Genomic DNA, 21,667 nt, shown 5'->3' on the forward strand with positions numbered 1-21,667 from the left:
GCTGATTGCTTCATCGCATTGCCACGTTGCTCTGCCTATGTCCCCCTGCCCGAAGACAGTGGAGAGGGTTAAGGTTTTGTGCTTGGTGTCAGCCAGCCAGGGATCACTGCCAGGAAATTTCCTGATTCCTATTCAAAAAAAGCATTGGATTCACTCTTGGGGGAAGGGATCAAAGGTTCCAAGTGGTTCTTGGTTGGAGGTCAGTTTGGTTTCTTGGTTGTCCAGGCATGCAGCAAAAATCCACCACCACCCTCAAAACCTGCACACAGCGGAAATGGGTCAAATAAACAGGTTTTGTTCTTGACACCCAAAAGTTTCCTCTGTTCCCCAGCCACGGCACAGCATTGCTCCAGATGAGCTTTGCTGGATCTCAGTGCAGCTCTGCCATGCGGTGTCAGGGATGTGAGGGACCTGTTGGGATGCTCTCCATTCCTGGCACACTCCGCTGCTCCGTTATTAATCCCACTAAGCAATAATGCTGCTGAGCCATGCGAGATTGCTCATGCTTCTCCTCTGTTCGCTGTTGTTTTTTGTGGTGAAGGAGGTGGGTCCCGTTGGATGCTCAGAGCCAGCACTGGATGTGGCCAGGCTGTGGACTGACACCATCCCTATAGTAGCATCATAGCCCAACTAAAATTGCAGCATGACGAGACTTTGGTTGTTTTCCCCCCACTCTCAGTTCTGTTGTCCCCTGGTTTTGAATGGCAAAGGACGTTGCTACCAGCTGGAGCAGCGCTGAGATTTCCCTCCTGTTCCATCCCAGGCGAAGGCGATGCAGCCTTGTGGCATCTCCGCATCTCTCGGGCAACAGCGGTGCTGGTTTTGGGGGCTGGCTCTGCAGCTGCTTGTGATTTTCCGACTGCCGCGGTGCAGATCCTCACGCTGGACCGGCTCCAGAGGTGGAGCTGAAGGAAATTCCTTCCAGCTGCTTGAGGTCAGGGCTTCGCTTTTCTTTTGGGGTTCACAAGGGGGGTGTGTGTGTATGCTTGCAAGTTAAAAGCAGGCATCTGTTGCTACTTTTTTAACCCTGGCAATTTTTTAATTTTTTTTTTTTAATAAATATTATCCCATTAGTCATACCCATTAAATAACTTTTATGTTGTGGATTCATTGCATGGAAGAATACCCTGCTTCGCAGTACAACTTGGGATATTTCAGAAAGGTCTTGTCAGCTGCTCACAGTTTAACTTTCAGCCGAGTTAATAACCATTTTGGTTAAACCTGTATAAAACAGGTTGTGGGCTTGCGTAGCGCCTTTGAAACTGGAGATGTCATTCACGCCTGCTTGAAAACTTTCCCATTGATAAAATATTTCAACTTGGATTTTTGCCACGGCTTAGCATTTTCTTTTCCCTGAGGTTCATGGCTTCGACTGGGCGACAGGAACCTGTGTGTGTCTGGCTTTGTTGAGTTTTTAAAGCTCAGTATTTCCTGGAGTTGTATTGGCTTCGCCAGTGGGGTGCTGCAGGGGCACAGACCACCAGCTCCATCCAGTTTCCTTAGTTAATGGTTCAGGAGGTTCAGACTGTCCTGGGTTTGCTTTGAATCCCTGTGGAGGAAGTTGTTCATCTCGAAAACATAAGGTAAATCCCTCTGAAAATGGGTTTTTATTTATGGCAGCAGAGGCAGAAACCACCCTTCCATCCAGCACATGGGCTATATTTAGGTACGATGCACAGCGCTCGTGTGGCCCCTTTATGCACTGGTATTATAAATAAATAATAACAATTTTTTTTAAAAAAAGTGCACACTCCTTTTAATAAGTAAAACCCAGAGAAGGAGCACACAGTTCAAATCCATGCAGCAAAGCAGCAGGAAACAAAACAATTGCGGCTCTCAGCCCATGAGTGGTGCTCATGGCATCACCTACATCAGACTAGCAGCATCCCTGGTGTCATATTCCAGCCTCATAGACTGTGACTCTCCTGCCTCGCTCTGCTCCTCCCTGCCTCAGTTTCTCTACCTGTAAGAAGTTAATTGCCTCCTTTATTAATTCTTTTGAGATCTCCTAATGAAAGCTCTGGGTAAGAGGTTGGCCCCACTTATTAAGCGCATTAAGTGCTTGCTATGATTATAATAGGGATTAATTCGGCTAGGTGGCTTATTTAGGTTTGCCTTTAACAGCCCAACTTGTAATCAAAGCACTGCGAAGCCAGCGAGCTAATGCTGACCTGTAACACTTCACTTCCTGACTTCTTGATATGCCATTAACTGTAACTTGGCTTTTAATTAAAGCTCATTTTTGTAGTTGTTGAAGAAATGGGGATGTGCTCAGCCCTGCGTGGCTGATTCATTGGAGGGTGTAATGAAGGAGGAGGCACAGAGCTCGGGTTGTCCTGCTTTGTGGTGCTGCCTGCATGTGGCCCTATCGCGAGGACACTGCCATTCCTTTTTATTTTTGCAAGCTGTTAAATTGTTAAATAGTCACCCTTTAGTTGCCTCCATGCTGCGGCCTGGGAAAATAAGATTTTTTTCTCCTTTCCTTTAGTCAAAGATAATTTTATTTGCCATGTATTACATATACTATATATATAAATATGCAAAGAAATATGCATGCATGTATATGCACGTATATATTTAAATTTTTTTTTTATGTGCACTGAAACCATTTTCTTCCAGCCAACCCTTCAGACTCTCATAGGACTTTCCTGGTTCAGGGCTTTTTCTTCCCACTCTTTCACAAGGTTTATCTTTCTTTAGCAAACTTATTTCTTTTGTCCTGAGTGCTGCTGGCCAGCAGACATCCTCCCTAGCTCTCGATGTTTAGCAGTCCTCTCCCCATGACCTCACGCTCTGCGAGGACATAAAAACCCAATGGACCCAGATGCAGTCAGAAACCTAGGCAGAGATGGGCATCAGGCATTCTATGCTTTGTCTCTGCCATCGTGGCAGCTTCATTGTACAGACAAGGAGCAAGTCAGTGTGTTCCCCCCAGACCTTGATATCCTCATGCCACAGAGACAGTCTCATCCAGCCCCAGGGAAATCCTCCCCTCTGTAAGGTTTCTGCAGTATCAACCCCCTTTTCTCCAGGCAGCTCATGCCCCCCATCCCAGGGGCGGTGGGTGCCCCAGGAGGGGTATCTGCCTGCTTTGAAATGCCTTGCCCACAGCGAGAGCAACAGGGAGGCTTTTGTTCTGCACCAGAAACTTTTTATCCTTTTTTACAGCTTCTTTTTTATTTCTTTTGGCTGCATTCTCACAAATCTGAACTAGATTAAAATACAGTTCCTCCCCCCCAACTCCAAAAAAACCACCCCAACAAACCAACAAAAAAATCCCAGCCCCAAAGCGTGGCTGCTTAAAATCATCTGATTTCAGTGAAGTCTTTTAAAGTTAACAGTTTCCTGGATCCTGTGCAGGCTAAAATATTTTTTACCTCTGAGCTCCATGTTTTTGCCATAACGTTTCTTAGCTGTTGCAGCAGGAGGGAGGGAGGACCAGGTGGTTCCTATGTGGAGAAGGTTATTTCGCACAGGGGTTGGATGAATCTGGTGGTGGGACTCGCTGGACTTGCACCGTAGGGGACTGAAGTGTCCCCAGGAGGCTGAGCCCCTGCAGTATGGCCAGCAGGTAGGTCGTGGCTGCATTGGTGACATCCTTTTGGGGCAAAATATTAGGGAAGTAGTGCTGTTGGAAGAAGAGAGTAGGATGCTGTTGGTGGGAGGGAGCTCCATTTCTACTGACTGTTTCGTTGCTGGGGGCTGTGATGGTTTGTAGCTGTGGGCATAGTCATGGGGACTGGTGGAGGAGCTGTACAGCTGGGCTGGACACAGCCGTAAGGAGTTTTTCTGGCTCAGTGAGATTTGCTGCCCTAAATGCAGCCTGGATCTTTCTTACCCACCATCTCTGCTTTTGTGCTCGGTCCGCTGAGGCATCTCCTGGTGGGAGAGCTGAACCGAAGCCCCCAGCTCTGGTAAGAAGAGTTAAAGGAGTTGTAAAGGGAAGAAAAATAATAGTCCAGTGCTGGGTGGTTTTGTTGCCTCTTCTCAAAGAGTGGTCTCTCTTTTGGAAAAGCTCACCTGAAACTTGCCTGGATGGAGGATGTTTGACTTTCTCTTGGGTGGTTGAGGAGCTGAAGGCAGCCAACCTTGGCCAACACTAATACCAGCACAAACCTAAGTGCGAGCAGGGGCAACTGGAGCCTCGTCCTCCAGCCAAAACAGCCTCGGTCGCGTGAGCGTGACCAAGGGGAGAGCCCCTGAACCTGAACCGTCTAAAATCCCTTTGACTCAGCAAACGGCATGGAGATGAGAATCAGACCCAACCCTGTGCAGTAACTCTGAGCTGTGTATTAACTGCCAGAGCTGGGAACAAAGGTTTGGGGGCTGGTTTTGGCTTTTTAAAATTTATTTGCAAAGCAAAACAGCTCAGCTGAGCAGAGCAAGCATTGCTGGAGGACTGTAAGCTGCCGGGTGGTTGCTGTGCTGTAAAATCCCATCCCCACCAGTGCTCGCAGCGCGTGTGCCAGCTCCCCGAGCTCCTGTAGCATTTCCACATTGGCTGGGAGAGTTTCTGAACATGCGTGTTCGTCTCTGGAGGCTTTAATCAAATCCAGGCTTTACCAGAAATTGCCTCGAAACTTCCAGCGAGCCGAGGAAACTGAAAGCAAGGAGGATCTCGGGTGGGCGTTTGGCACTGCCAGAGATGCTGCCTTCAGCAAGGGGCGTGAGGAGGGTGCAGGCGAGGGGCTAGTGCTGGCAAAGCAGCCGGGATGAAAGGTGAGTCTGCTCCCTGCCTAGCAGCTGGGGAGCATGCAATGTATATCTACCTGAGCAATGTGTATGTGATGGGAGGACAGAGGAAAGCCCCAGGGGGTTTGGTGTGAAAGGGGTCTGAAGGAGAAAAGGAGATGCGGGAGCAAGGATGCTGCTTGGAGGAGCAGGGCATTCAGAGGATGCTTTGATTTTTGGAGCATCCTTCCCCAATGCGTTTGGGTTCAGATCCCGCAGTTTCCCCAAGATCTTCTCATCCCATGCAAAACTGGGAGCTGTGCAATTAATGCACCATTGAAAACTCGCCAATCTGGGGGAGGATTTTGTTATTCCTCAGTAATTTTATTTGGGAAATGGGGTTCAGACTGCAGGTACTTTCCCTGTGAAACTGAATTGCACGCTGCATCCAGCCCTCTCCTGTGGGCCAAAAGGAAAAAAAGGCATGTTTTTTAACTTCCTTTTCTAAGCTGGGGGTGGGTGAACTTTATGCCCGGCCAGAGACAGTTGTGATCATTCAAGGGTGAGTGGCTCAGAGAATGATTGCAATAGAAAGGAATAATAATAAGAGATAGTAAATATGTGCTTTCCAGTTAAGGGGTTTAAGCATTAACAGCAGCAAAAGGGTTTATATGGTGATACAGAAACATCAGGCTGGTTTTCTGCCTGACTCCTGAAAAATACCCTGTTAAGAGCTATTGTAAAATATCAGTGTCCCGTGCGATGAATCATAAAACTAAAATCATGGGAGAGATGATACACTGAAGTCGTTATCCCGGGCAGCTGCTCGTGTTTCAATTGGGTCTGACTGAAGGCAGGGAGGTTTTGGTCACACGTCTGAGATGTGGTTATGTCGACGGCCAAAATCGTTGCATCTTCCTCTTGGATGCCACTCACGGGTGCTTTGGGGTTTTGCTGCTGCGGGGAGCAGCCTGGGGTTGTACTGAGAAGTAAACTTGAAACCTGCAAAAATGCCTTTAAACAACCAAACCCAGATCTCACATGGAAAAAAACCAAACCAAGTCTCTTTTTACAGCCCCTATAATTTCTTGGCAGTGCTGCCGTATGGCATCGGAATGTCCTTGTCCTCTCCTTTCTGCCGGGGATGTGTGGGGAGTGTGTTGAACCTGCGCCGGTTCACGTGCATGCTCAATGGTTTTAGAGGGAGGATTTGTACGGAATGAGGAATCTGGCTCAGAAACCGCAGGAGGGGAAGGGAAGAAAACCTGCCTTGCTACAAGGCTTTCTGGCTGCTTTTAGTATTTGGCCTAACTAATGAAATTAGAGGTTTGGGGGACATCGGCTGCAGCTGGCGCTGCTTGGATGCAAATCCCCACCACCCATCTGATACAGCATTTAACTTGAAGGATGACGTGTGTAAGGAAGAGGGGAAAATAGCTGGAGGAGAAGCTCACAGCGGGAGAAGAAAAATCCCAGCCCTGGCTGATCCAGCCCTGCTTTGTTTTCAGGGTTGCTGAGCAGGGGGCTCGATTTCAGGAAAGGATGCCTTCACCCCGGGGGATGGCAAGCGAGAAGGCAGCACTGCTTGCTTCCCTCTTCTTCCCCTCTGCCTGCCTTTGGAAGGACCGTTCGTCTCCAAAGGGCATCCCGTGCTGCCGAAGGAGCCTCACATCCATCTGTTTTCTCCCTGTCTCTGCAGCCTACCCATGAGCTCGGACTTCCAGCATTACAGTTTCAGGATGCCGAACATCGGGTTCCAGAACCTGCCTCTCAACATATACATCGTGGTTTTCGGCACGGCCATCTTCGTCTTCATCCTCAGTTTGCTCTTCTGTTGCTACTTGATCAGGTAAGGGAGTGTTTCCTGGCCGCTTTCAAGAGCTGCCCTGGTTCAGACTGAGCCTGTTGCTGATCCCTCCATCCCCAAAAGAGGATGGCATCACCTTGTCATCGCGCAATGCATCTCATGCCAGCCTGATGTGATCCCCAAAGTGATTTAACTTTCCCTCATCATCAAAGAATTTGCTCAGCCATGTAGTGTCAGATCCAACATTCATCCCTAATAGAGCTAATAGACCCGGTGCGTACGCAGTGAGTACTGAACGCTGGCTGCCCAGAGTATCTTGGAGCAAGGCAATTACATTATCCGCTTTAAAAATGGGAGATACATTTATATGTGTGCTCAAACAGGCATGAAAATGTAGTTGGCTTCTCAAAAAGACTGGAAAGGGATGTTTTATGGTTCCTGCTTTCTGCTTAATGTTTCAACACGTTTTCCTCTTTAATGAGTAACTTGTGTACTGTGTGCATAAGAAATGTTTAATACCTGCTCTGTTCGTTATTGTACACAAATTGCTCATTCAACAGCACAGTTTAGAGATTAATGATGCAGAGTTGCCTTGTTAATCTGAACGATGGGAGTGGGACAGGGGGGTTAAAGGTTGTTCTAGTTTGGGACTTGTTCTAATTATTTTATGGGCCATTGAGGAGAGAGTCAGGCCACTAATTGAGAGGAGGAACTCTTCCTGCCGGAGGGAGAGCAAGAGGCAAGTGGGGAAAAACGGTGCCTGGGAATTGAGGCAGCGATGGGGGCCAGTTGTGCTGATAGCCTGGGATGCAGGGCTGGCTGTGCCTCTCCCTGTGGCTGGGAGTGGAGGGCATCGCTCTGCCAGCAGTGGCTGCTGAAATCCCACAGGCCCAGAGTTCTGCCAAGTTGCAGAAGAGCTTTTCCATCCCCTTTCCACGACCTCTGGCTTTTCAGATGGCCCCAGTTCCCTGCTAGCTGTACATCCCTCTGTACCTGTAAGGCAGGTGTCAGGTCTCTTCTTGCACCACAGAGGCTGCATCTGTCTGGCTCACAGCAGCCAGTCCCACCAGGTTTACTACCCAGAGGGTGTTGAAGATGTTTTGTCCTACTTTTGCAGACCAGGGAAGCAAGATTTCAGTGTCGCCTTCTAAATATTTGATAATTATCACCTATTTTCAACTCTGTATGAAGCAAAACCTTGTAAAACTTGCAAGTGAGCCCAAACCCAGTCTTACCCAGGGGTGACTGGGGCTGCCTGGACATCAAATCTTCACTTTTGCCCACAGTTATGTACAAGAAGAGGGTGTTTGAAGGTGCGACACATCTGTCCTCCCTGGCAAACAAGGCAGAAACAGATCGAGAGGTCATCCCTGACCAGGCAATTTGTATCTCGGTGCTCGATGTTAACAAGGCCTGTGCTGGGGTATTGCATCTGTGTTCAGCGTTTGCATTTTAGCTGGGTTGCCTGTGGGAGGGGATGCAAAAATAAAAAAAATAGACAAATGGTGCTCAGAAGGATCAAGGATGTGTTTTGCCCAGATTGAGCTTGAATCTATATGGCTCGCTTGCAAAATGAAGAGCCTTTTGGACCTTCAGAGTATTTTTCTGGGCACCAGGTCTTGCTGGGTGTGTTCCGCCCCAAAGAAGAAATAACAAGTAGTAATGTCTGGAAGATCAAGCCAGAAAATCTTTAAATTTAGAAGCTGGAGGTGTGTTGTAAGAGGGAGGCTGAGTAACTGGTGAAATAAGCCAGAAAAAGAAGTGGCAAGTCCTCTGTCTCTTCATGTCTTTAAATCAAGACAGAGGACCTTTCTGGATGAGACGTACTGGCTCCCATTCCCGGGAGTAACGAAGTGCTATTTAACACCCTATGATAGATGGGAGGTTGGATTAGATCATCTAATGATCCCTTTATAGCCCTAAACTCTATGGAGACTCTATGAATTGCTCTTCAAACCACCACCCCCAGCTCTATCATTGGCAAAACAGCCAAACAGGAATCTCCAGCCCCTGTTTGGGAGGGTTTCTCTGTGCCACGGGTTTTAGCTGTGCGGATGCGCCCCAGGAGTACCCACCTCCTTTGGAGCTGCCGTGTAATCTCAGCTTGCGTGGGGTATAAAAGCTTGAAGCTTCAGCGTGGTTTGGAGAGCCTTGCAGGTGGACAGCAGGACGAGAGGACCACATGCCTGCAAGTGCAGAGCATTGCAAATGATCATTCCAGGAAAGATTTCCCATGTCACTCCCCTTCAGTGCTGTTAAACACCGAAGCGTTACTGGTGCCTGGCTGCATAACAAGCAAATACCCATAGCCCTGTGGCAGGAAGATTTGGTGTACAAAGTAAGATACTGAATCTAAACTGAATTTTCCCCCCTCCCATACCAGGTGCTAAAGCCTCCTGGATTACCCCCATGTTTCTAACCCTTTCTGCAATGACATGCATGACTTTAATGGAATTACATCTGGAGGCTGTATAAAAGAGGGTTGTTAATTTAACAAGCAGATGCAGCATGGATCAAACAGTGGCGTCACAGAGAAACAGACCCAAGGCAGAGGGGTCTGGGCAAAGAAGGTCCCCTCGGGAGCTCCAGGGCTCTGCTTGCACCTGTGGGGATTATTTGCGGGTAACAGCAGCTCATGGCTTTCCCCACGTCCTGCTTAGGTGGAGAAGCAACACACAGCCCATTCTCTCCCTCTCCCTCCTCTCTCATGACTTGCACATCTGCAAATATTTGGCAAATACCAAGTGGAACTCCTGACACCATCCCTGGTTCTCATCACCTGCTCCAGATCAGAGCATCCTGTGCTGTCCTCCTCGGCATCCCCAGCTGGGGAGGCATCCAGAGCGAAGAAGAGCCAGTATCTGGTGTGTCTCCCCCTCATCAGAGAGTTGGTGGCATTAAATGAAGGATGCACCAGGGGAGGAGAGCACCTGGGCTGCGCTTCGCAACTGTGTGAATAGAGAGTGTGCTGCCCTCTCTGATGGGAGGAAGAAGTGACATTTTTCATCAGGTTGGCTCAAAACGGAGTCCGATAGGCATTTCAGCCACAAACAAAGCAAAGAGCAGTGCTCTCTGTGCGCAGTCCAGGCGAATCTTCAATTTTTCTGCCGCCGCAAACCACTCCACTACAAAGCACAGGTCCTACCCTCATGGATGCTGCCTCTACTTGGGAAAATAAGAAGAAAAAAAAAGGGGGAAAGAAAAAGGAAATGAAATTTTGCAGGCAGTGATTTGTTTCTGATCTCTGCTGAATTAATGAAAGTAATAACCTTGTGTTGCCTTCGGTCCCATAAAACTCAGTTCAGAAGGACACTGAGCTGAGCGATGCTATGCTTTCCACGTGGTTTAAATGGAAGGCACGCTCACCCTGGGTAAACGCCACAGCATCCTCTATACCCGTGCTTTGCCGTGGGTTATGCAGGGCTCATCTCTGCCCAGACTAGAGTGGCTTAAAGTCTACGGGAGGCACAGGGTACAGAGCCCTTCAAAAGCCCTTTTTTACAGGGCTCTTTCTTTCTGCATTCAGACCTGCCAGGATCAAATGCTGCAGTTGGGTTTGGAGCGCCCAAGGAGCCCAGCCAGGCTGGGAGAGTGATGCAGTGATGGGGCAATGAGCCAGAGTCGGTACCAGTTTCTACACTTTCTGCTGTGAAGTGTCAAATAAGCAGATCTTGGAGGTAATCCTGCAAAAAATTGTTTCCTCTGCATTTCATTCCCATGGTTCGCTTGCTATAGATGATTCGGAGTCACCCGGAGAAACAGAGTACTCCCTTTCTTGTGGGAGGCATGGAAAACTTGGGAAGAGATCACAAAATCCACGAGAGGTGGTTATTAAATTCAGGGATGGGTGATGGCATGCGCGTGCACACACGATCTCCAGCCATGCGCTGGCTTTTAAGATGCTGTGTGGTCCCTTATCTGAATCAGCCATCTGCCAGAAATTCCTCCGGAGTCACAGCTCTTGACACGAGATGGATGAAGCCCTGGGCTCGACGGGGAATAACGTCTGCCAGGATCTGGGGTCTCGTTACGACAGCTGCCCTAGGTCCACCCAGCATCCATCTGGCCCAGGAATCCTGGCTTTGAAAGGAAAGCGTGGAGGAGCAGACTGAGCTTGCACACCTCAGGACCAGATGTGCTCGTGCTGTTCCCCATAACCTTCAGGGCGATGTTTATTTTGGCAAAGTCTCCCCTTGTAGCTCAGCACTAGCCCATGGCATTGTAGCATCCGTGCTCTGACAGCGTGGAGCTGCGCAGATCCATGGCCAGGTGGTTGCTTCTTCGCCATTGCTGGTCCAGATGCCACCACCGCGTCCCCAGACGCTTGGGCTTGTTCTGCGCGACACCTTCCCTCCAGTGGCTTTGGTGGCTGCTCGGTTCTCCATAAGACAGATGCTTTTTCCTGTGCTGGGGGAGTTTTTCCCCCTGTATGTGGTCTCCAGCCGTGCATCTAGCTTTGCCCCATCTGTGTTTCATAACCAGTTTCCCAGCCACCAGGATCCCTGCGGATTGGGCTGGTTTCATCCTGTTTTCTCTATTGTTCGTGCATCTTCTGCTCGTGTTTCTGCTCAGGTCGTTGGTGGAGGCATGCGACCCCAGCCTTCTCCTTCCTGCCTGCTGCAGTTTTATCCGTGGCTCTGCAGGCAGGTTCCCTGCCAGGCAGCATTATTAGAGGAGGAGGGATGGCTCTAAATTTGGGGCTCAGGAGCTGCTGACTTACTTGCCACTCTGTCTGCTGCGTTAAGGTGCATTTTTACCCATTCCTTGACTTTTAAGGCCCACGTTTTTTTGGAGTATTTTTGAGCAAAAAGGATAGGGATGTATTTTTACATCCTATTTTTATAACTTACTCGCTGCAGCCTTATGGGATCAGGAAGCCCCTGAGAGCTCAGAATGAAACAGCCCGGGTTTGAGACAGCTCCCAGAATATTTTCAAAGTGAAATTACAGGCGAGGGGGTTTCCCATCTGAAATCACACTCAAGGCTGGCTGGGGAAAACATTCCTGTGGCTGTCCAAGCCCTGCAGACACACACTGACATCTTATTAGAAGTCCTTGGCCAGCTCTTTAGCCTTGATGACTTCCCTCTTGCGTTTTCGGAGCGCTTTGCTAAATGCCGTGTCTTGTAATGAAAAGCCATTTCAGTTAGTTTTTTAAAAATGTATTTATTTTAGGAGCATATTCGGCTTCTCCAGCCAGCTGATTCCTGCAGAGCGCTCTGGCGGGCTGCGGGAAATGGGCTGCTGTTTTTTCTGCTGTGGAATTACGTTTTATTAATAATATGGAGGGATGTGATGGTTTTATGTTTGCTGTTTTGTTCAGTCCCCAGGAATGGGGAAAAATGCTCCCACCCATGCCTCCCGGAGAAGGGGAGGCTGGAGAGGGAGGGGCCGGGACTGGCCCTTTGCTTGTGGCCTCAAATTCCTGCTGCCACTGGATGGAGTTCCCACAGCAGCAGGCATTTTTGCAACAGGTTCATCCCCTCCATCTCTGTCCCTTGATTTGCTCCAGGAATGGATGCTGTTGGGGAAAAAAGACCACCCAAAACCCCCAAAATTATGCTGAGCAGAGTGCTTTGAAAGCGGGGCGGGGAGCCATCTTATGCAGTTTATAATCCTGATTTTGCTGCATTGGCTGTGGCCCTGGCTGCTTCCCTGGGGCAGGGAGTGCCCTGGGTGATTGTGTAGTCTTGTCAACCTGTGCCTTAATGTAGCACACCCCCGTCTGCTCTCCTGATTAGGAAAAAAAACCCCAAACCCCCCCCAAAATCCCAAGATGCACGTTTGTTCTCCTGCGGGTTTTGGCAGCTTGTTATCTCTGGTTATTAAATTGCCCTGTGTGATAGGAGGCGAGAGATGGAAGACGTCTGGTTGCTTCTCTGCCAAAGCTTTCTGCTCTGGTGTTACCTTCGGATAAATAGCTGTCCTTTGCTTGCTCAACCAGAAGGGTGGCCTCTTGTTGAATGCTTCTTCCGAAGAGTTTGGGAGGCAGAAGCAGCACAATTGATCTCATAACTGAAGATAAAGCTGTGTTTGAGGAACCCAGCATCTCCCAAGCAGCAGGATGGGGGCTTTGGTGGGAAACCTCTGAGCCGGGAGGTCTCTATCCCTGTCATCACTCGGATGTGAGTGGAGTTTTCCTTGGCTCTGAATACCTATCGCTTGGAAAAAGGCGCCACGTCCAGTCTAGAAATTGTTAGCAGCAGAACTGGCTGGAAACTGAGGGTATTTGTGGCAGCGCGTGATTTACTCAACAGTTTTTGCTGGTCTTAACGGTGCAGGTGCTGTCTGTGTGGAAAATGAGGGAAGACAAAAGAGGAAAAGGGGAGGCAGTTGTGTGCTTCTGGATGGAGGTGTTGCCTTCCCAGCTACACGGAAAGCTGGCTGTTGCTTAAATATATAGTTTCATGTGGCCATACTCATTTCTGAAATGAAATTTTTTTTGTAAAAAAATGATTAAATCTGGAAAGGAAGGAAATGAAACCTGGAGATATTACAGTAATCCTGATTTTTTGCCTGAATTAATGTTTCTCTGTGTTTCGATTGCAGGCTCAGACATCAAGCACACAAAGAGCTTTACGCCTACAAACAGGTGAGATGATACGCAGTCAGTTGTCAGCTTCTTCCCTTCTGCTTAGTGCTGAATACACATTGGAGTAGTCACTCCATCGAATTTCCTTGTACTGTTCTTCTCCTGGGGAGCATTTTGGTCTTTGTGAAGAGAAATTGTAACACCCAGACAAACCTCTGTCCCTGCTGATTTAATGTTTTTCTACCAGCTGGGCATCCTGGGAGCATCTCTCACCTGTTAGTCTGCAGGTCTCTGCATTTTCAGATGAGGTCCCTGAGCAGTGGGGACATCTCTGACACACCTCAACTGGGAACCTCTTCAAACCCTCAGCTTATTTCCAGCTGGTGAGCTGTAACACCATTGCTTCCCCAGCAATTAAATGATGTTTTGTGGGGTCCAGATCTGCTCCCTGGGTTGGACCCGGCTGCTCTGAACCACCCGCAGCCATGGGGCTCTCATGTGGACCTCTCGTAGGGAGCACCTCCACGACACCTTGGCAAACCCAGCTGTTTTCTGCACGCTCCCACACATGCCAGTGCCTTGTATTAAAATAAACACGACCAAGAGGTCAGTTCAGGTTGCTGCTTCAACGTCCCATTTTCTCCAGGGCTTGTATAATTTTTCTGTCTCTGATGTGTCATTTGAGCAGGAAACTGGGTGGAGATGGGCTGATACCAGGTCGTCCTGGGTTTGTAGCCCTCTCCAGGTGTTTAGCCTGCATGGACTGAAAATAAAGTGGCAGATGTCAGTGGAGGAGCTTGTTGCAGAGTGTGGGAGCCCAGGAGGTTTAAATCTGGGAGGAGACCTCCTGGATTTGGTCCTCGTGTTAGTGGTTACAGCTGTGCCAGTGCTGCCTTCCCCCTGTTCCTGTGCAGGGGTGAAGATGTGATGTGCTCCCTGGCTGTGACGGGTTTACTGGGGGTTTCCATGTCTACTGGGATGCTAAATGGAATCCCTCTTTATGGAGATTTTTCCTGCGGACGCTCATGGCAGAAGCTGTGTCCTGACCCCTGGCACTCTTGTTTTACAGGTTATACTCAAGGAAAAGGTGAAGGAGCTGAACCTACATGAGGTGAGTATGTCCCTGGGGCAGTAGCATAGCAGCAGACTCCCTCACCCTCTTCTTCCTCGCACTGGAGAGGGGATGGAGGATGGTAGGAGGGTGCAAAATCTCCAGTTTAACTCCCATCGGGAGCAAAACACACAGCTAGGTGTGCTTTGGAAATCAGGAAAGCACAACTGCTTTACTTCTCCTTGGAGAAACGGAGCACCCTGAAACCTTTGTCCCGGGTTGGGAGTGCCTGGGCGCAGCGTGGGGTGTTGGCAGTGCCTGGGCAGGGTGGCAGGGCTGGACCCGAGCCAGGATGCCCTGGCCTTGGCTCTGCTTTTTGAGGGAATGTGGCCAGGGCAGGTTAGCAGCAGCTCCTGACGCTGCTTTACTCTTCCAGTAAGTCTAACTGCTTGTTAATGCAGCCAGTAAAAGCACATCTGCAGAGGAGGTCTGGATTAAACCATCTCCCTCCTCCTCCTGGGCCCCCTTTAGCTTTTACTGTATTATTATTGTTTGCTGTGTGGTTATTTTTATTATTTATTGCATTATTATTATCACTGCAGTAAAAAGCTGTGGATAAAAAGGGAGGCAGAGACAGGCTGGGCCATGTATAAACAGTGTCCCTTGATGGTTCTGTCCCCTCCAGCCCCGCTCAGCCTTGCCGCCATCAGAGCGTGACGATATCTAGCATATCTCTGCCAGCCGCGTTACTTGGGCAGAGTAAACTCTGCTGAAATTTAATTGAAATCAAAGATAAACACGTTCCCCCAGCTTCTACCCCTCACGCTCCAGGTTTGCAGCTTTGCAGAGAAGAGCTGGCTGGAAGAGGCAGGCAAAGGCATGTCTGCTTGGACACATTAAGAATTAAAACCACTTTTTGCAGTCCCCAAAACAGAGGGCTTTCTTCTCAGGGTCGGGAGGGGGGCAGAGTCTGCAGCAGCTGTAAAGCAAAGCCCCGGTGGACTTTGCATTTAACCTTCGCAGGGGGAGTTGTGCCAGCAGTGTTGGGCACAGCAGTGGCTCTGTGCTGGGTCCCTCTGTGTTAACGGGTTGAGAGGAGGCTGAAATGTGGCTCAGAGTAACAATGTTATCCTAATCCACCTCCACCTACCTGCCCCTTGAGGTTCTCTGCAGGTTTCCAGGCTGCTTTGGGGCTTAGCATCCCTATTTATGGACCATTTTTTGTGCTGAAACTGAGCAGGAATCTGCTGGAGCCATGCTTCAAACGTGGGCTGGATTCCTTTCCCCTAATAACCACAAAAATGCCTACCTGCATCCCAGACACGAGTCCACTCAGCTGTTAAATACCAGCTCCATTTGTTTATAAGCTGCTTTTTTTTGGTTTTAATTCCCTGAGGAGAGCAACGTGTCCCACGTTTCATCCTCACCCTCCGCTCCCCGCAGTGCAGGAGCTAAATTCCTAGGGCAGGAGGGATGGAGTCTGTGCTTCAGGCCCCTGTCTCTGATCCACTCACATTACATTGACCTGCAGTGGGGTTTTTTACTGTCACACAGACTTAAAAGCACTTCCTGGTGTGAGAAGCTTGTTGCAGGAGGGACTTGGGAGTGTGCCAGAGCCCGAATGGCAGCGATAACCCTTTGCTGTCCTCCCCCATCTCCTCGGTTCCCAGCTCTGTGCAGCTCTCCCAGCCCAGATGCTTTCAGGGAAGGGGGCAGAGCAGCTCGAGCCTTTCCCTGGGATTTGGGAAGGGCTGGAAGAGTTCTGCTCCAGCTCGCTCTGAAACATCCCTTTTTGGGCATTTGGATTTGGGTATTTACAGTAAGCGCTTCTGGAAAGCAGAACGCGGGGGGCGGATTTTGCAACATCGTGGGGCGGCTGCCAGGGCTTCCTGGAGCCTTGCAGAGGGGAAGGTGCCCATCTAGCTCTTCAGCCCCGTGCTTCAGGCTTTGGTTTTCCCCTTTTTTCCATCACGCCACCTCTGCCAGGCTTTCACGGAGCTCGGGATGGGCGCATTCCTCCGGGGCTGGCCTGAGCAGCTGCACCAGTGTTTGCTTGCTCGATAAAAGTCTCCAACAAGCTTTGGGAAGTATCGATGGGCACCACATCCCCAGGAAAGCCGGGAGCCTCCCATGGTGCTTGCCAGCCACCTGCCTCATCTCAAGGGCTTTTGGCAGCAGGGCTGGCCCTTGTTTCAGACTGCCAGAGACTCCCAGGCCGGGGAGGCTGTGAAAAGCAGCTGGGAATATCCAAAATCCCCAGGATTATCCAAAGTGGGTCAGGAAAAGCCAGCAGTATGAGGGAAGCAGATTTTGGCTGGGTCTCTTTCCTGCAGGGAAAACAGCCAACCTTCCCGGCCCTGGGAGACACATGCGCCCTTTGCCTTTTCCTCTTCCCAGAGTTATCCCTACGGATGCAGTTCAGTCCCAGGGGTCAAGCAGCAGCGTGGATCCATCCCCCTGCACCCTAAAGCCTTATGGCACATCAAAACACATCCCAGGCTTGTGGCTGTTGCTTCGGGGTCCCCTCCATCAGGAAAGGGAGACCCGAGCCTCAGGCTGTGATCCTGAAGCCCGATCCCAAAGCCCAAAGGCCGGGCAGTGAAGCCTGGGAAGGCCCTGGGGGTGATGCCACACCGCTGCAATGCAGAAACCTTCCAGCACGGCGGCAGGGGATGGGGGGGGGGGCGGGGAGGGGCAAAAATAAAAAGCAGCTGCTTGGTCAAAACAGGGGGTTTGTAGCAAAAGAGGGGTTTGCTTTCCCTGTAGCACGGGGAGGGTTTCTCTCCCCACTCCCCGTGTATCCTTGCTGGCATCAGAAGCCAAATTGCCCTTCGTTCCCCCAACCAAGGGTGGGACAAGGCAAGCACTGGGGAGATGGAAGCTGGCTGAGGGCATCGCTTAGGGGCAGGGGTTTTTCTTTTTTTGGGGGGGAGGGTTTTGGCTGGTTCAGAGATGTTTGTGTCATTTGTATGTGCGAAAAAAGTGCTCCCCTGCTGCTGACTGCTGTTTCTCTCCACCTCTCCTTTCAGATCTGCGCCGTTTGCCTGGAGGAGTTCAAACCCAAGGACGAGCTGGGGATCTGTCCCTGCAAACATGCCTTCCACAGAAAGTGAGTGGGCAATGGGGGGGCTGCAGCTGGGCCACCCTGACTGCCTGGCGAGCCCCGGAGGTCTAGTAGTGCTGCTCCTCACCCAGGGTTTATTCCCACCCCAGTTCCAGGGGAAGGAGGGGAATTGCAGCTAAAAGCCCCTCATTGGATGGATTTGTGTTTGGAGCAGCAAAAGTCCAGTCGTGGACTGGCAAACCACTTAATTTTATATATACATACACACACATACTTCATATATTCCAGAATGTATATTTATATCTGCGTGTGTGTGTGTATATATCTGCATATATAACATTTATATATATATTTATAAAATAGGCACTGAGAACCACTGCAGCCAGCTCCCCAGGGAAGTGGCCACGGCCGCAGGGCTGTCGGTGGGCAGGAGGCGTTTGGGCGGCGCTCCCGGCTGTGGGGTTTAGCTTGTAGGTTGCCCTGTGCTGAGTGAGGAGCTGGCCACGGTTGTCCTCACGGGCCCCTTCCAACTCACTCCATGATTCTATGAAAAAAAAAAAAAAAAATTTTACATATATGTGTTGTACAAAAACGTAAACCACTGAATTTTATATGCATCATATATATACATTCTGTGATGTATATATGAGATGTTTGTATACCTTCTATAGATCATGTGTTTATAAAATGCATATATTCATGTCACTTTTTATATATTCTATATTTTTGTGTATGTATATATTTTTATATCTCTATTTCACAAATATATATAAATTATGATATATATGTACACAAAAATCCAGATATACACACACACACACAAAAGAGCCCTAATAAATGGTGAATTGAAAATTGGGCACCAGCAGCGCTCCAGGGAGGGTGACAACAGGTCAGGCCTGGTGTGTGGCCCCCAGGGCACAGCCCCTCACTGCCGCGGAGGGACAGGGGTGGCTGCCACCCTGCAGGGCTGTGTGGGGCACTGAGTTAGGGGGTTATTTTTGCAGCACCCATGTAATACCACTATCCCCCCGTGTCTGTGTCCCCCACCAGGTGCCTCATCAAGTGGCTGGAGGTGCGGAAAGTGTGCCCGCTCTGCAACATGCCAGTGCTGCAGCTGGCCCAGCTGCACAGCAAGCAGGACCCCGGCCCCCCCCAGGGCCCCCTCCCCGGCGCGGAGAACATCGTATAGCTCCGCTGCCCCAGGGACTGCCCTGCCACCAGCCCCGGGGGACTTGGAGACAACCAAAGCACTATGGCACCAGCACGGAGGGACAGGCGAGGACGCAGGTGGCCGGGTGGGGAGCCCGGAGCACTTTATGGGGGGGCACGTCCCTACCAGCTGAAGCAGAAGAGCCCCACACCCCAAAAACCTGCCTCCACGGAGCCATACCAGGATGAAGGGTCTCGCAATTGAGCCCAGGCTCAACTGCCCTCCTGGGGTGTGAAGGGGGACTTGGGGTCCTCCGTGGGCACCTGTATGATATTCTTCTTCCAGCACGTCCCTTTGCCAGCGCGACATCCACCGGGAAGCGGCGTGGGCCATCACAGAGCAGCACTGATCCACCCAGGGTGCCCGATAGCCTCCCACAACGCCACGACATGCCCTCCGAACGCCCCAGTATGCTCCCCAGCCCTGCTGCCCCCGTGCCACGCCGACACCGTCAAAAACGATGCCCAACCCACATGGGGGGACTCTGGAGCGTCACGGCTGGTTCCTGCCTCGTTCTCCTCTTTGCCGTTCTTTTGATGGGGTTACCTCTGCCTTTGCAATCCCTACCTAAAAAACTGGATCTCGGCACCATGGGTGCAGCCATGCTGGGGTTCGTGCGGCCGTCGGGAGCCTCCTCGGCACCCGCTGCTCCTCCGAAAGGGCTAACCAGGACGGGGAAGCCGGTGTCGCCCCTGGGAGATGGCAGGGTGGCAGTAGTGTGGGGTCCCGTGGGCTTTGGTTACCCCACCCACCCTCCCCCAGGGCGGTGTCCCCCACCTCGGTGTAATGGGCTACCTCAGCGGGGCCGTGAGTCCCTCCGGCGGGCACGATCCTGGCGCTGAGCCATCACCGGTGAGAGCCGGCACCCGCCACCACCTCCTCGAAACCGCGGCACGGCCTTGCTGGGGAAGGGGGGCAGGCAAAACTCCTGTCCTTGGGGTTCACCCCATCGCTGTCAGCCCGGCCCGGGGGAGGCTCTGGGTGACGGACGCGTGAGCTGCGCCATTTTGCCTTGCCAAAACACCCCGAACCCAACCGGCATCGAGCGCAAAAGCTGCTGGGGGGGGGGTGGGGGGGGGGGAAGCTGTGCTATTCCCTCGCCTCTGACCGCCCCGTGGGGCCAGTTTGGGCACCGTAGCAAACGCCCCGGCGTCCCTCTCTGCCTTTGCCAACTCTTCTTCCCTTTTTCCTGGAGCCGGGGGTACGTCAGTATTACATGGCAGCAGCTTTCCCAGCCCCCTCGGGCACAGGATGGGGCTGGGAAGGCTCCGGGTGTCGTCCCCCCTCCTGTAAATACCGTGCGACTCCCGAGACTGTTTATGGAGCGAGGAGCCTCATAGACGTGTTTGTACACTACGAATTCTGCAGCAGAATATTTTTTAAAACGTTTGCTGGTTGTTTTTTTTTGGGTTTTTTTTTTTTTTGTAAGCTATATTTTTGTATATTTAATTGCTATTTTAAAATTCTAATGCATCTTTTTTGCTAATCACACTATTCTTAAGGAAAAATGAGGAAAGGAAAAAAAAAACAGTTTGCATGTGATTTGACTTGAAATGTAAATAAAAGCAGGTTTTGGAGGCGGGGGTGTGTTTGCAGGGGGGGTTGCACCTGGGACCCGAGCCCGGCCCCGGGATGGAGGGGTCTGCCCTCCCATGGGAGAAAGGAGCAGCCCTCGTTCCTCAGCGCCGCGTCACCCCAGGGATGTCCGGGGGGGCTGGGACCTGCTGTGCCGCGTTGGCCCCGGCCCTTTCCGTGGGGGAAGCCCGGGAAATGGGGGGGATCGGCCCAGGGGGGCAGGCTGGCAGCCCGACGCGCCTGGAAATCCCCAGCCGAGGGGGATTTTGCAGGGCCTGGCCTCAGGAAGGGGGGGTTTCTCCGAACCTTCCCAGCCCTGGGCTCAGCCCAGGGGCCGGGGCTCCCGGGCCCGGCTGTGCCACCGCCAGCCTACCGCCGGCCACGGGGCTGGGGAAGCTCCGCGCCCAGCCTCCGCGCTGCGGGATTTCCTGGGGCGCAGCTCCCAGCCCCACCTCCCGCTCGTCTCCTTTCAGCCTCGCCCTTCCTCTGGTGGAAATTCCCCTTTTCCTCCTCCCAAGCCTCTCCACACTGCCTGTCCCCAGGCGGGCTGCTTAGTCCCCGCAGAAGCCGGGTGCGGGAGGGCGGTGGGCTCCCCCGGGCCTGGGCCGCCCCCCAGAGCAGAGAGCTGCTGCCCCCTAGTGCTGGCTGCCCGCCGGGGCTGGGCAGGTCCCACCCGGCGCCGTCGCGCTTCACCTTCTCTCCAGAAGGAAACAGGATGGTCCTTCTCGCTGCCCTCGCGGTCAGCTTCTGGAAGCTCCAGGCACGGCCAGGAAGAGCTCGCTGGGTGAAGATTCCCACCGGTGGGACGAAGCAGCAGAGGTTCTGGCCGAGCTCCCGGCTGGATCTAGCACCGCGAGGCACAAAACGCAATGATTCTTGTTATTCCCCCCCAAGCTCTGAAGCGATGCTTTGCTTCCACCTCCCACCCACCCCACCCACACCTGAAAGGCCAAAGGGCCTCCGACGCACCCGCCACCACCCGCCACCACACCAGTCTTCCATCAAACCCCGAAACGGGGCCGTCTGCCCTGGAACGACACTGGAAAGCCCCTCGCTGGCTGCGAGCGAAGGCCCGCCGTGTCCCCCGGCAGCCGCCTCCCAAGCCGAGCTGCAAAACCAGGCCCAGAGCCGAGGCCGGCTGTGCACAGGCCCACCCTGCCCCGAAGCACGGAGCCACCTGCGTTCAGGTTTCACTCAGACTTGGGGTCTTAGCCCATTTCAAGTACCTGGTTAAAAAGGTGACCGGCCCAGGGAGGCTGAGCATCAGGAAGGGATCCTCACTACCAGCAACAAGGAAATACTCATTTTTTAATATTTTGTTTTCCCTCACTGCATTAACACACTTCGAAATGCAACTAATTTCCAGAGACCCGAACACGCAAGGAGTGACACGTAACCAAGGACTGCTGACAGATATTTTTAATAAACCTCTAAAAATCAGCTGGAAGGGTTCACTTACACCTATTGCACTGGCACTCTCTTGGTGCTCATTCACATCAACGCTCATCCCTTTATAGGAAGAACAAGACAAGAAGGAATCAATAGTTTCAAGTATATAAAAATAACTCTGATATTTTATTACAAGAAGAAAAAAAAGAAGTTTACAAAAAAACCCCCACAACAGATACACACAATACATCGGGAACTTTGGTGCTGGACATCAGACCACGCAGGATTTACTCCAAATCCACAGAAAAAAGGAGTCACACTTCCACGTGCGCTGAACAAACACAGAAAAGCCTGCGGGACACTGCCCCCG

At 51.3% G+C, this 21,667-nt stretch overlaps 1 protein-coding gene across 4 annotated transcripts in view; it reads left to right on the forward strand.

The window, feature by feature from the left end:
- Positions 1 to 19,910, forward strand: part of RNF24 (ring finger protein 24) — a 33,564-nt gene extending 13,654 nt beyond the window's left edge. For 3 of the 4 annotated variants that reach the window (XM_037387638.1, XM_037387618.1, XM_037387610.1), the window contains 5 exons: positions 6,371 to 6,520; positions 13,026 to 13,068; positions 14,078 to 14,119; positions 17,089 to 17,168; positions 18,174 to 19,910. In XM_037387638.1, coding sequence (XP_037243535.1) covers positions 6,378 to 6,520; positions 13,026 to 13,068; positions 14,078 to 14,119; positions 17,089 to 17,168; positions 18,174 to 18,312 — 447 coding nt within the window. In that variant the 5' untranslated portion in view covers positions 6,371 to 6,377 and the 3' untranslated portion in view covers positions 18,313 to 19,910. Of the gene's footprint in view, positions 1 to 763; positions 935 to 6,370; positions 6,521 to 13,025; positions 13,069 to 14,077; positions 14,120 to 17,088; positions 17,169 to 18,173 lie in introns of all 4 variants that reach the window. The other variant, XM_037387628.1, reaches the window with a different exon arrangement.
- Positions 19,911 to 21,667: the final 1,757 nt, after the last annotated feature.

This window comes from Falco rusticolus, chromosome 1, assembly GCF_015220075.1.
Source record: "Falco rusticolus isolate bFalRus1 chromosome 1, bFalRus1.pri, whole genome shotgun sequence".
In the NCBI taxonomy this organism is placed as follows: domain Eukaryota; kingdom Metazoa; phylum Chordata; class Aves; order Falconiformes; family Falconidae; genus Falco; species Falco rusticolus.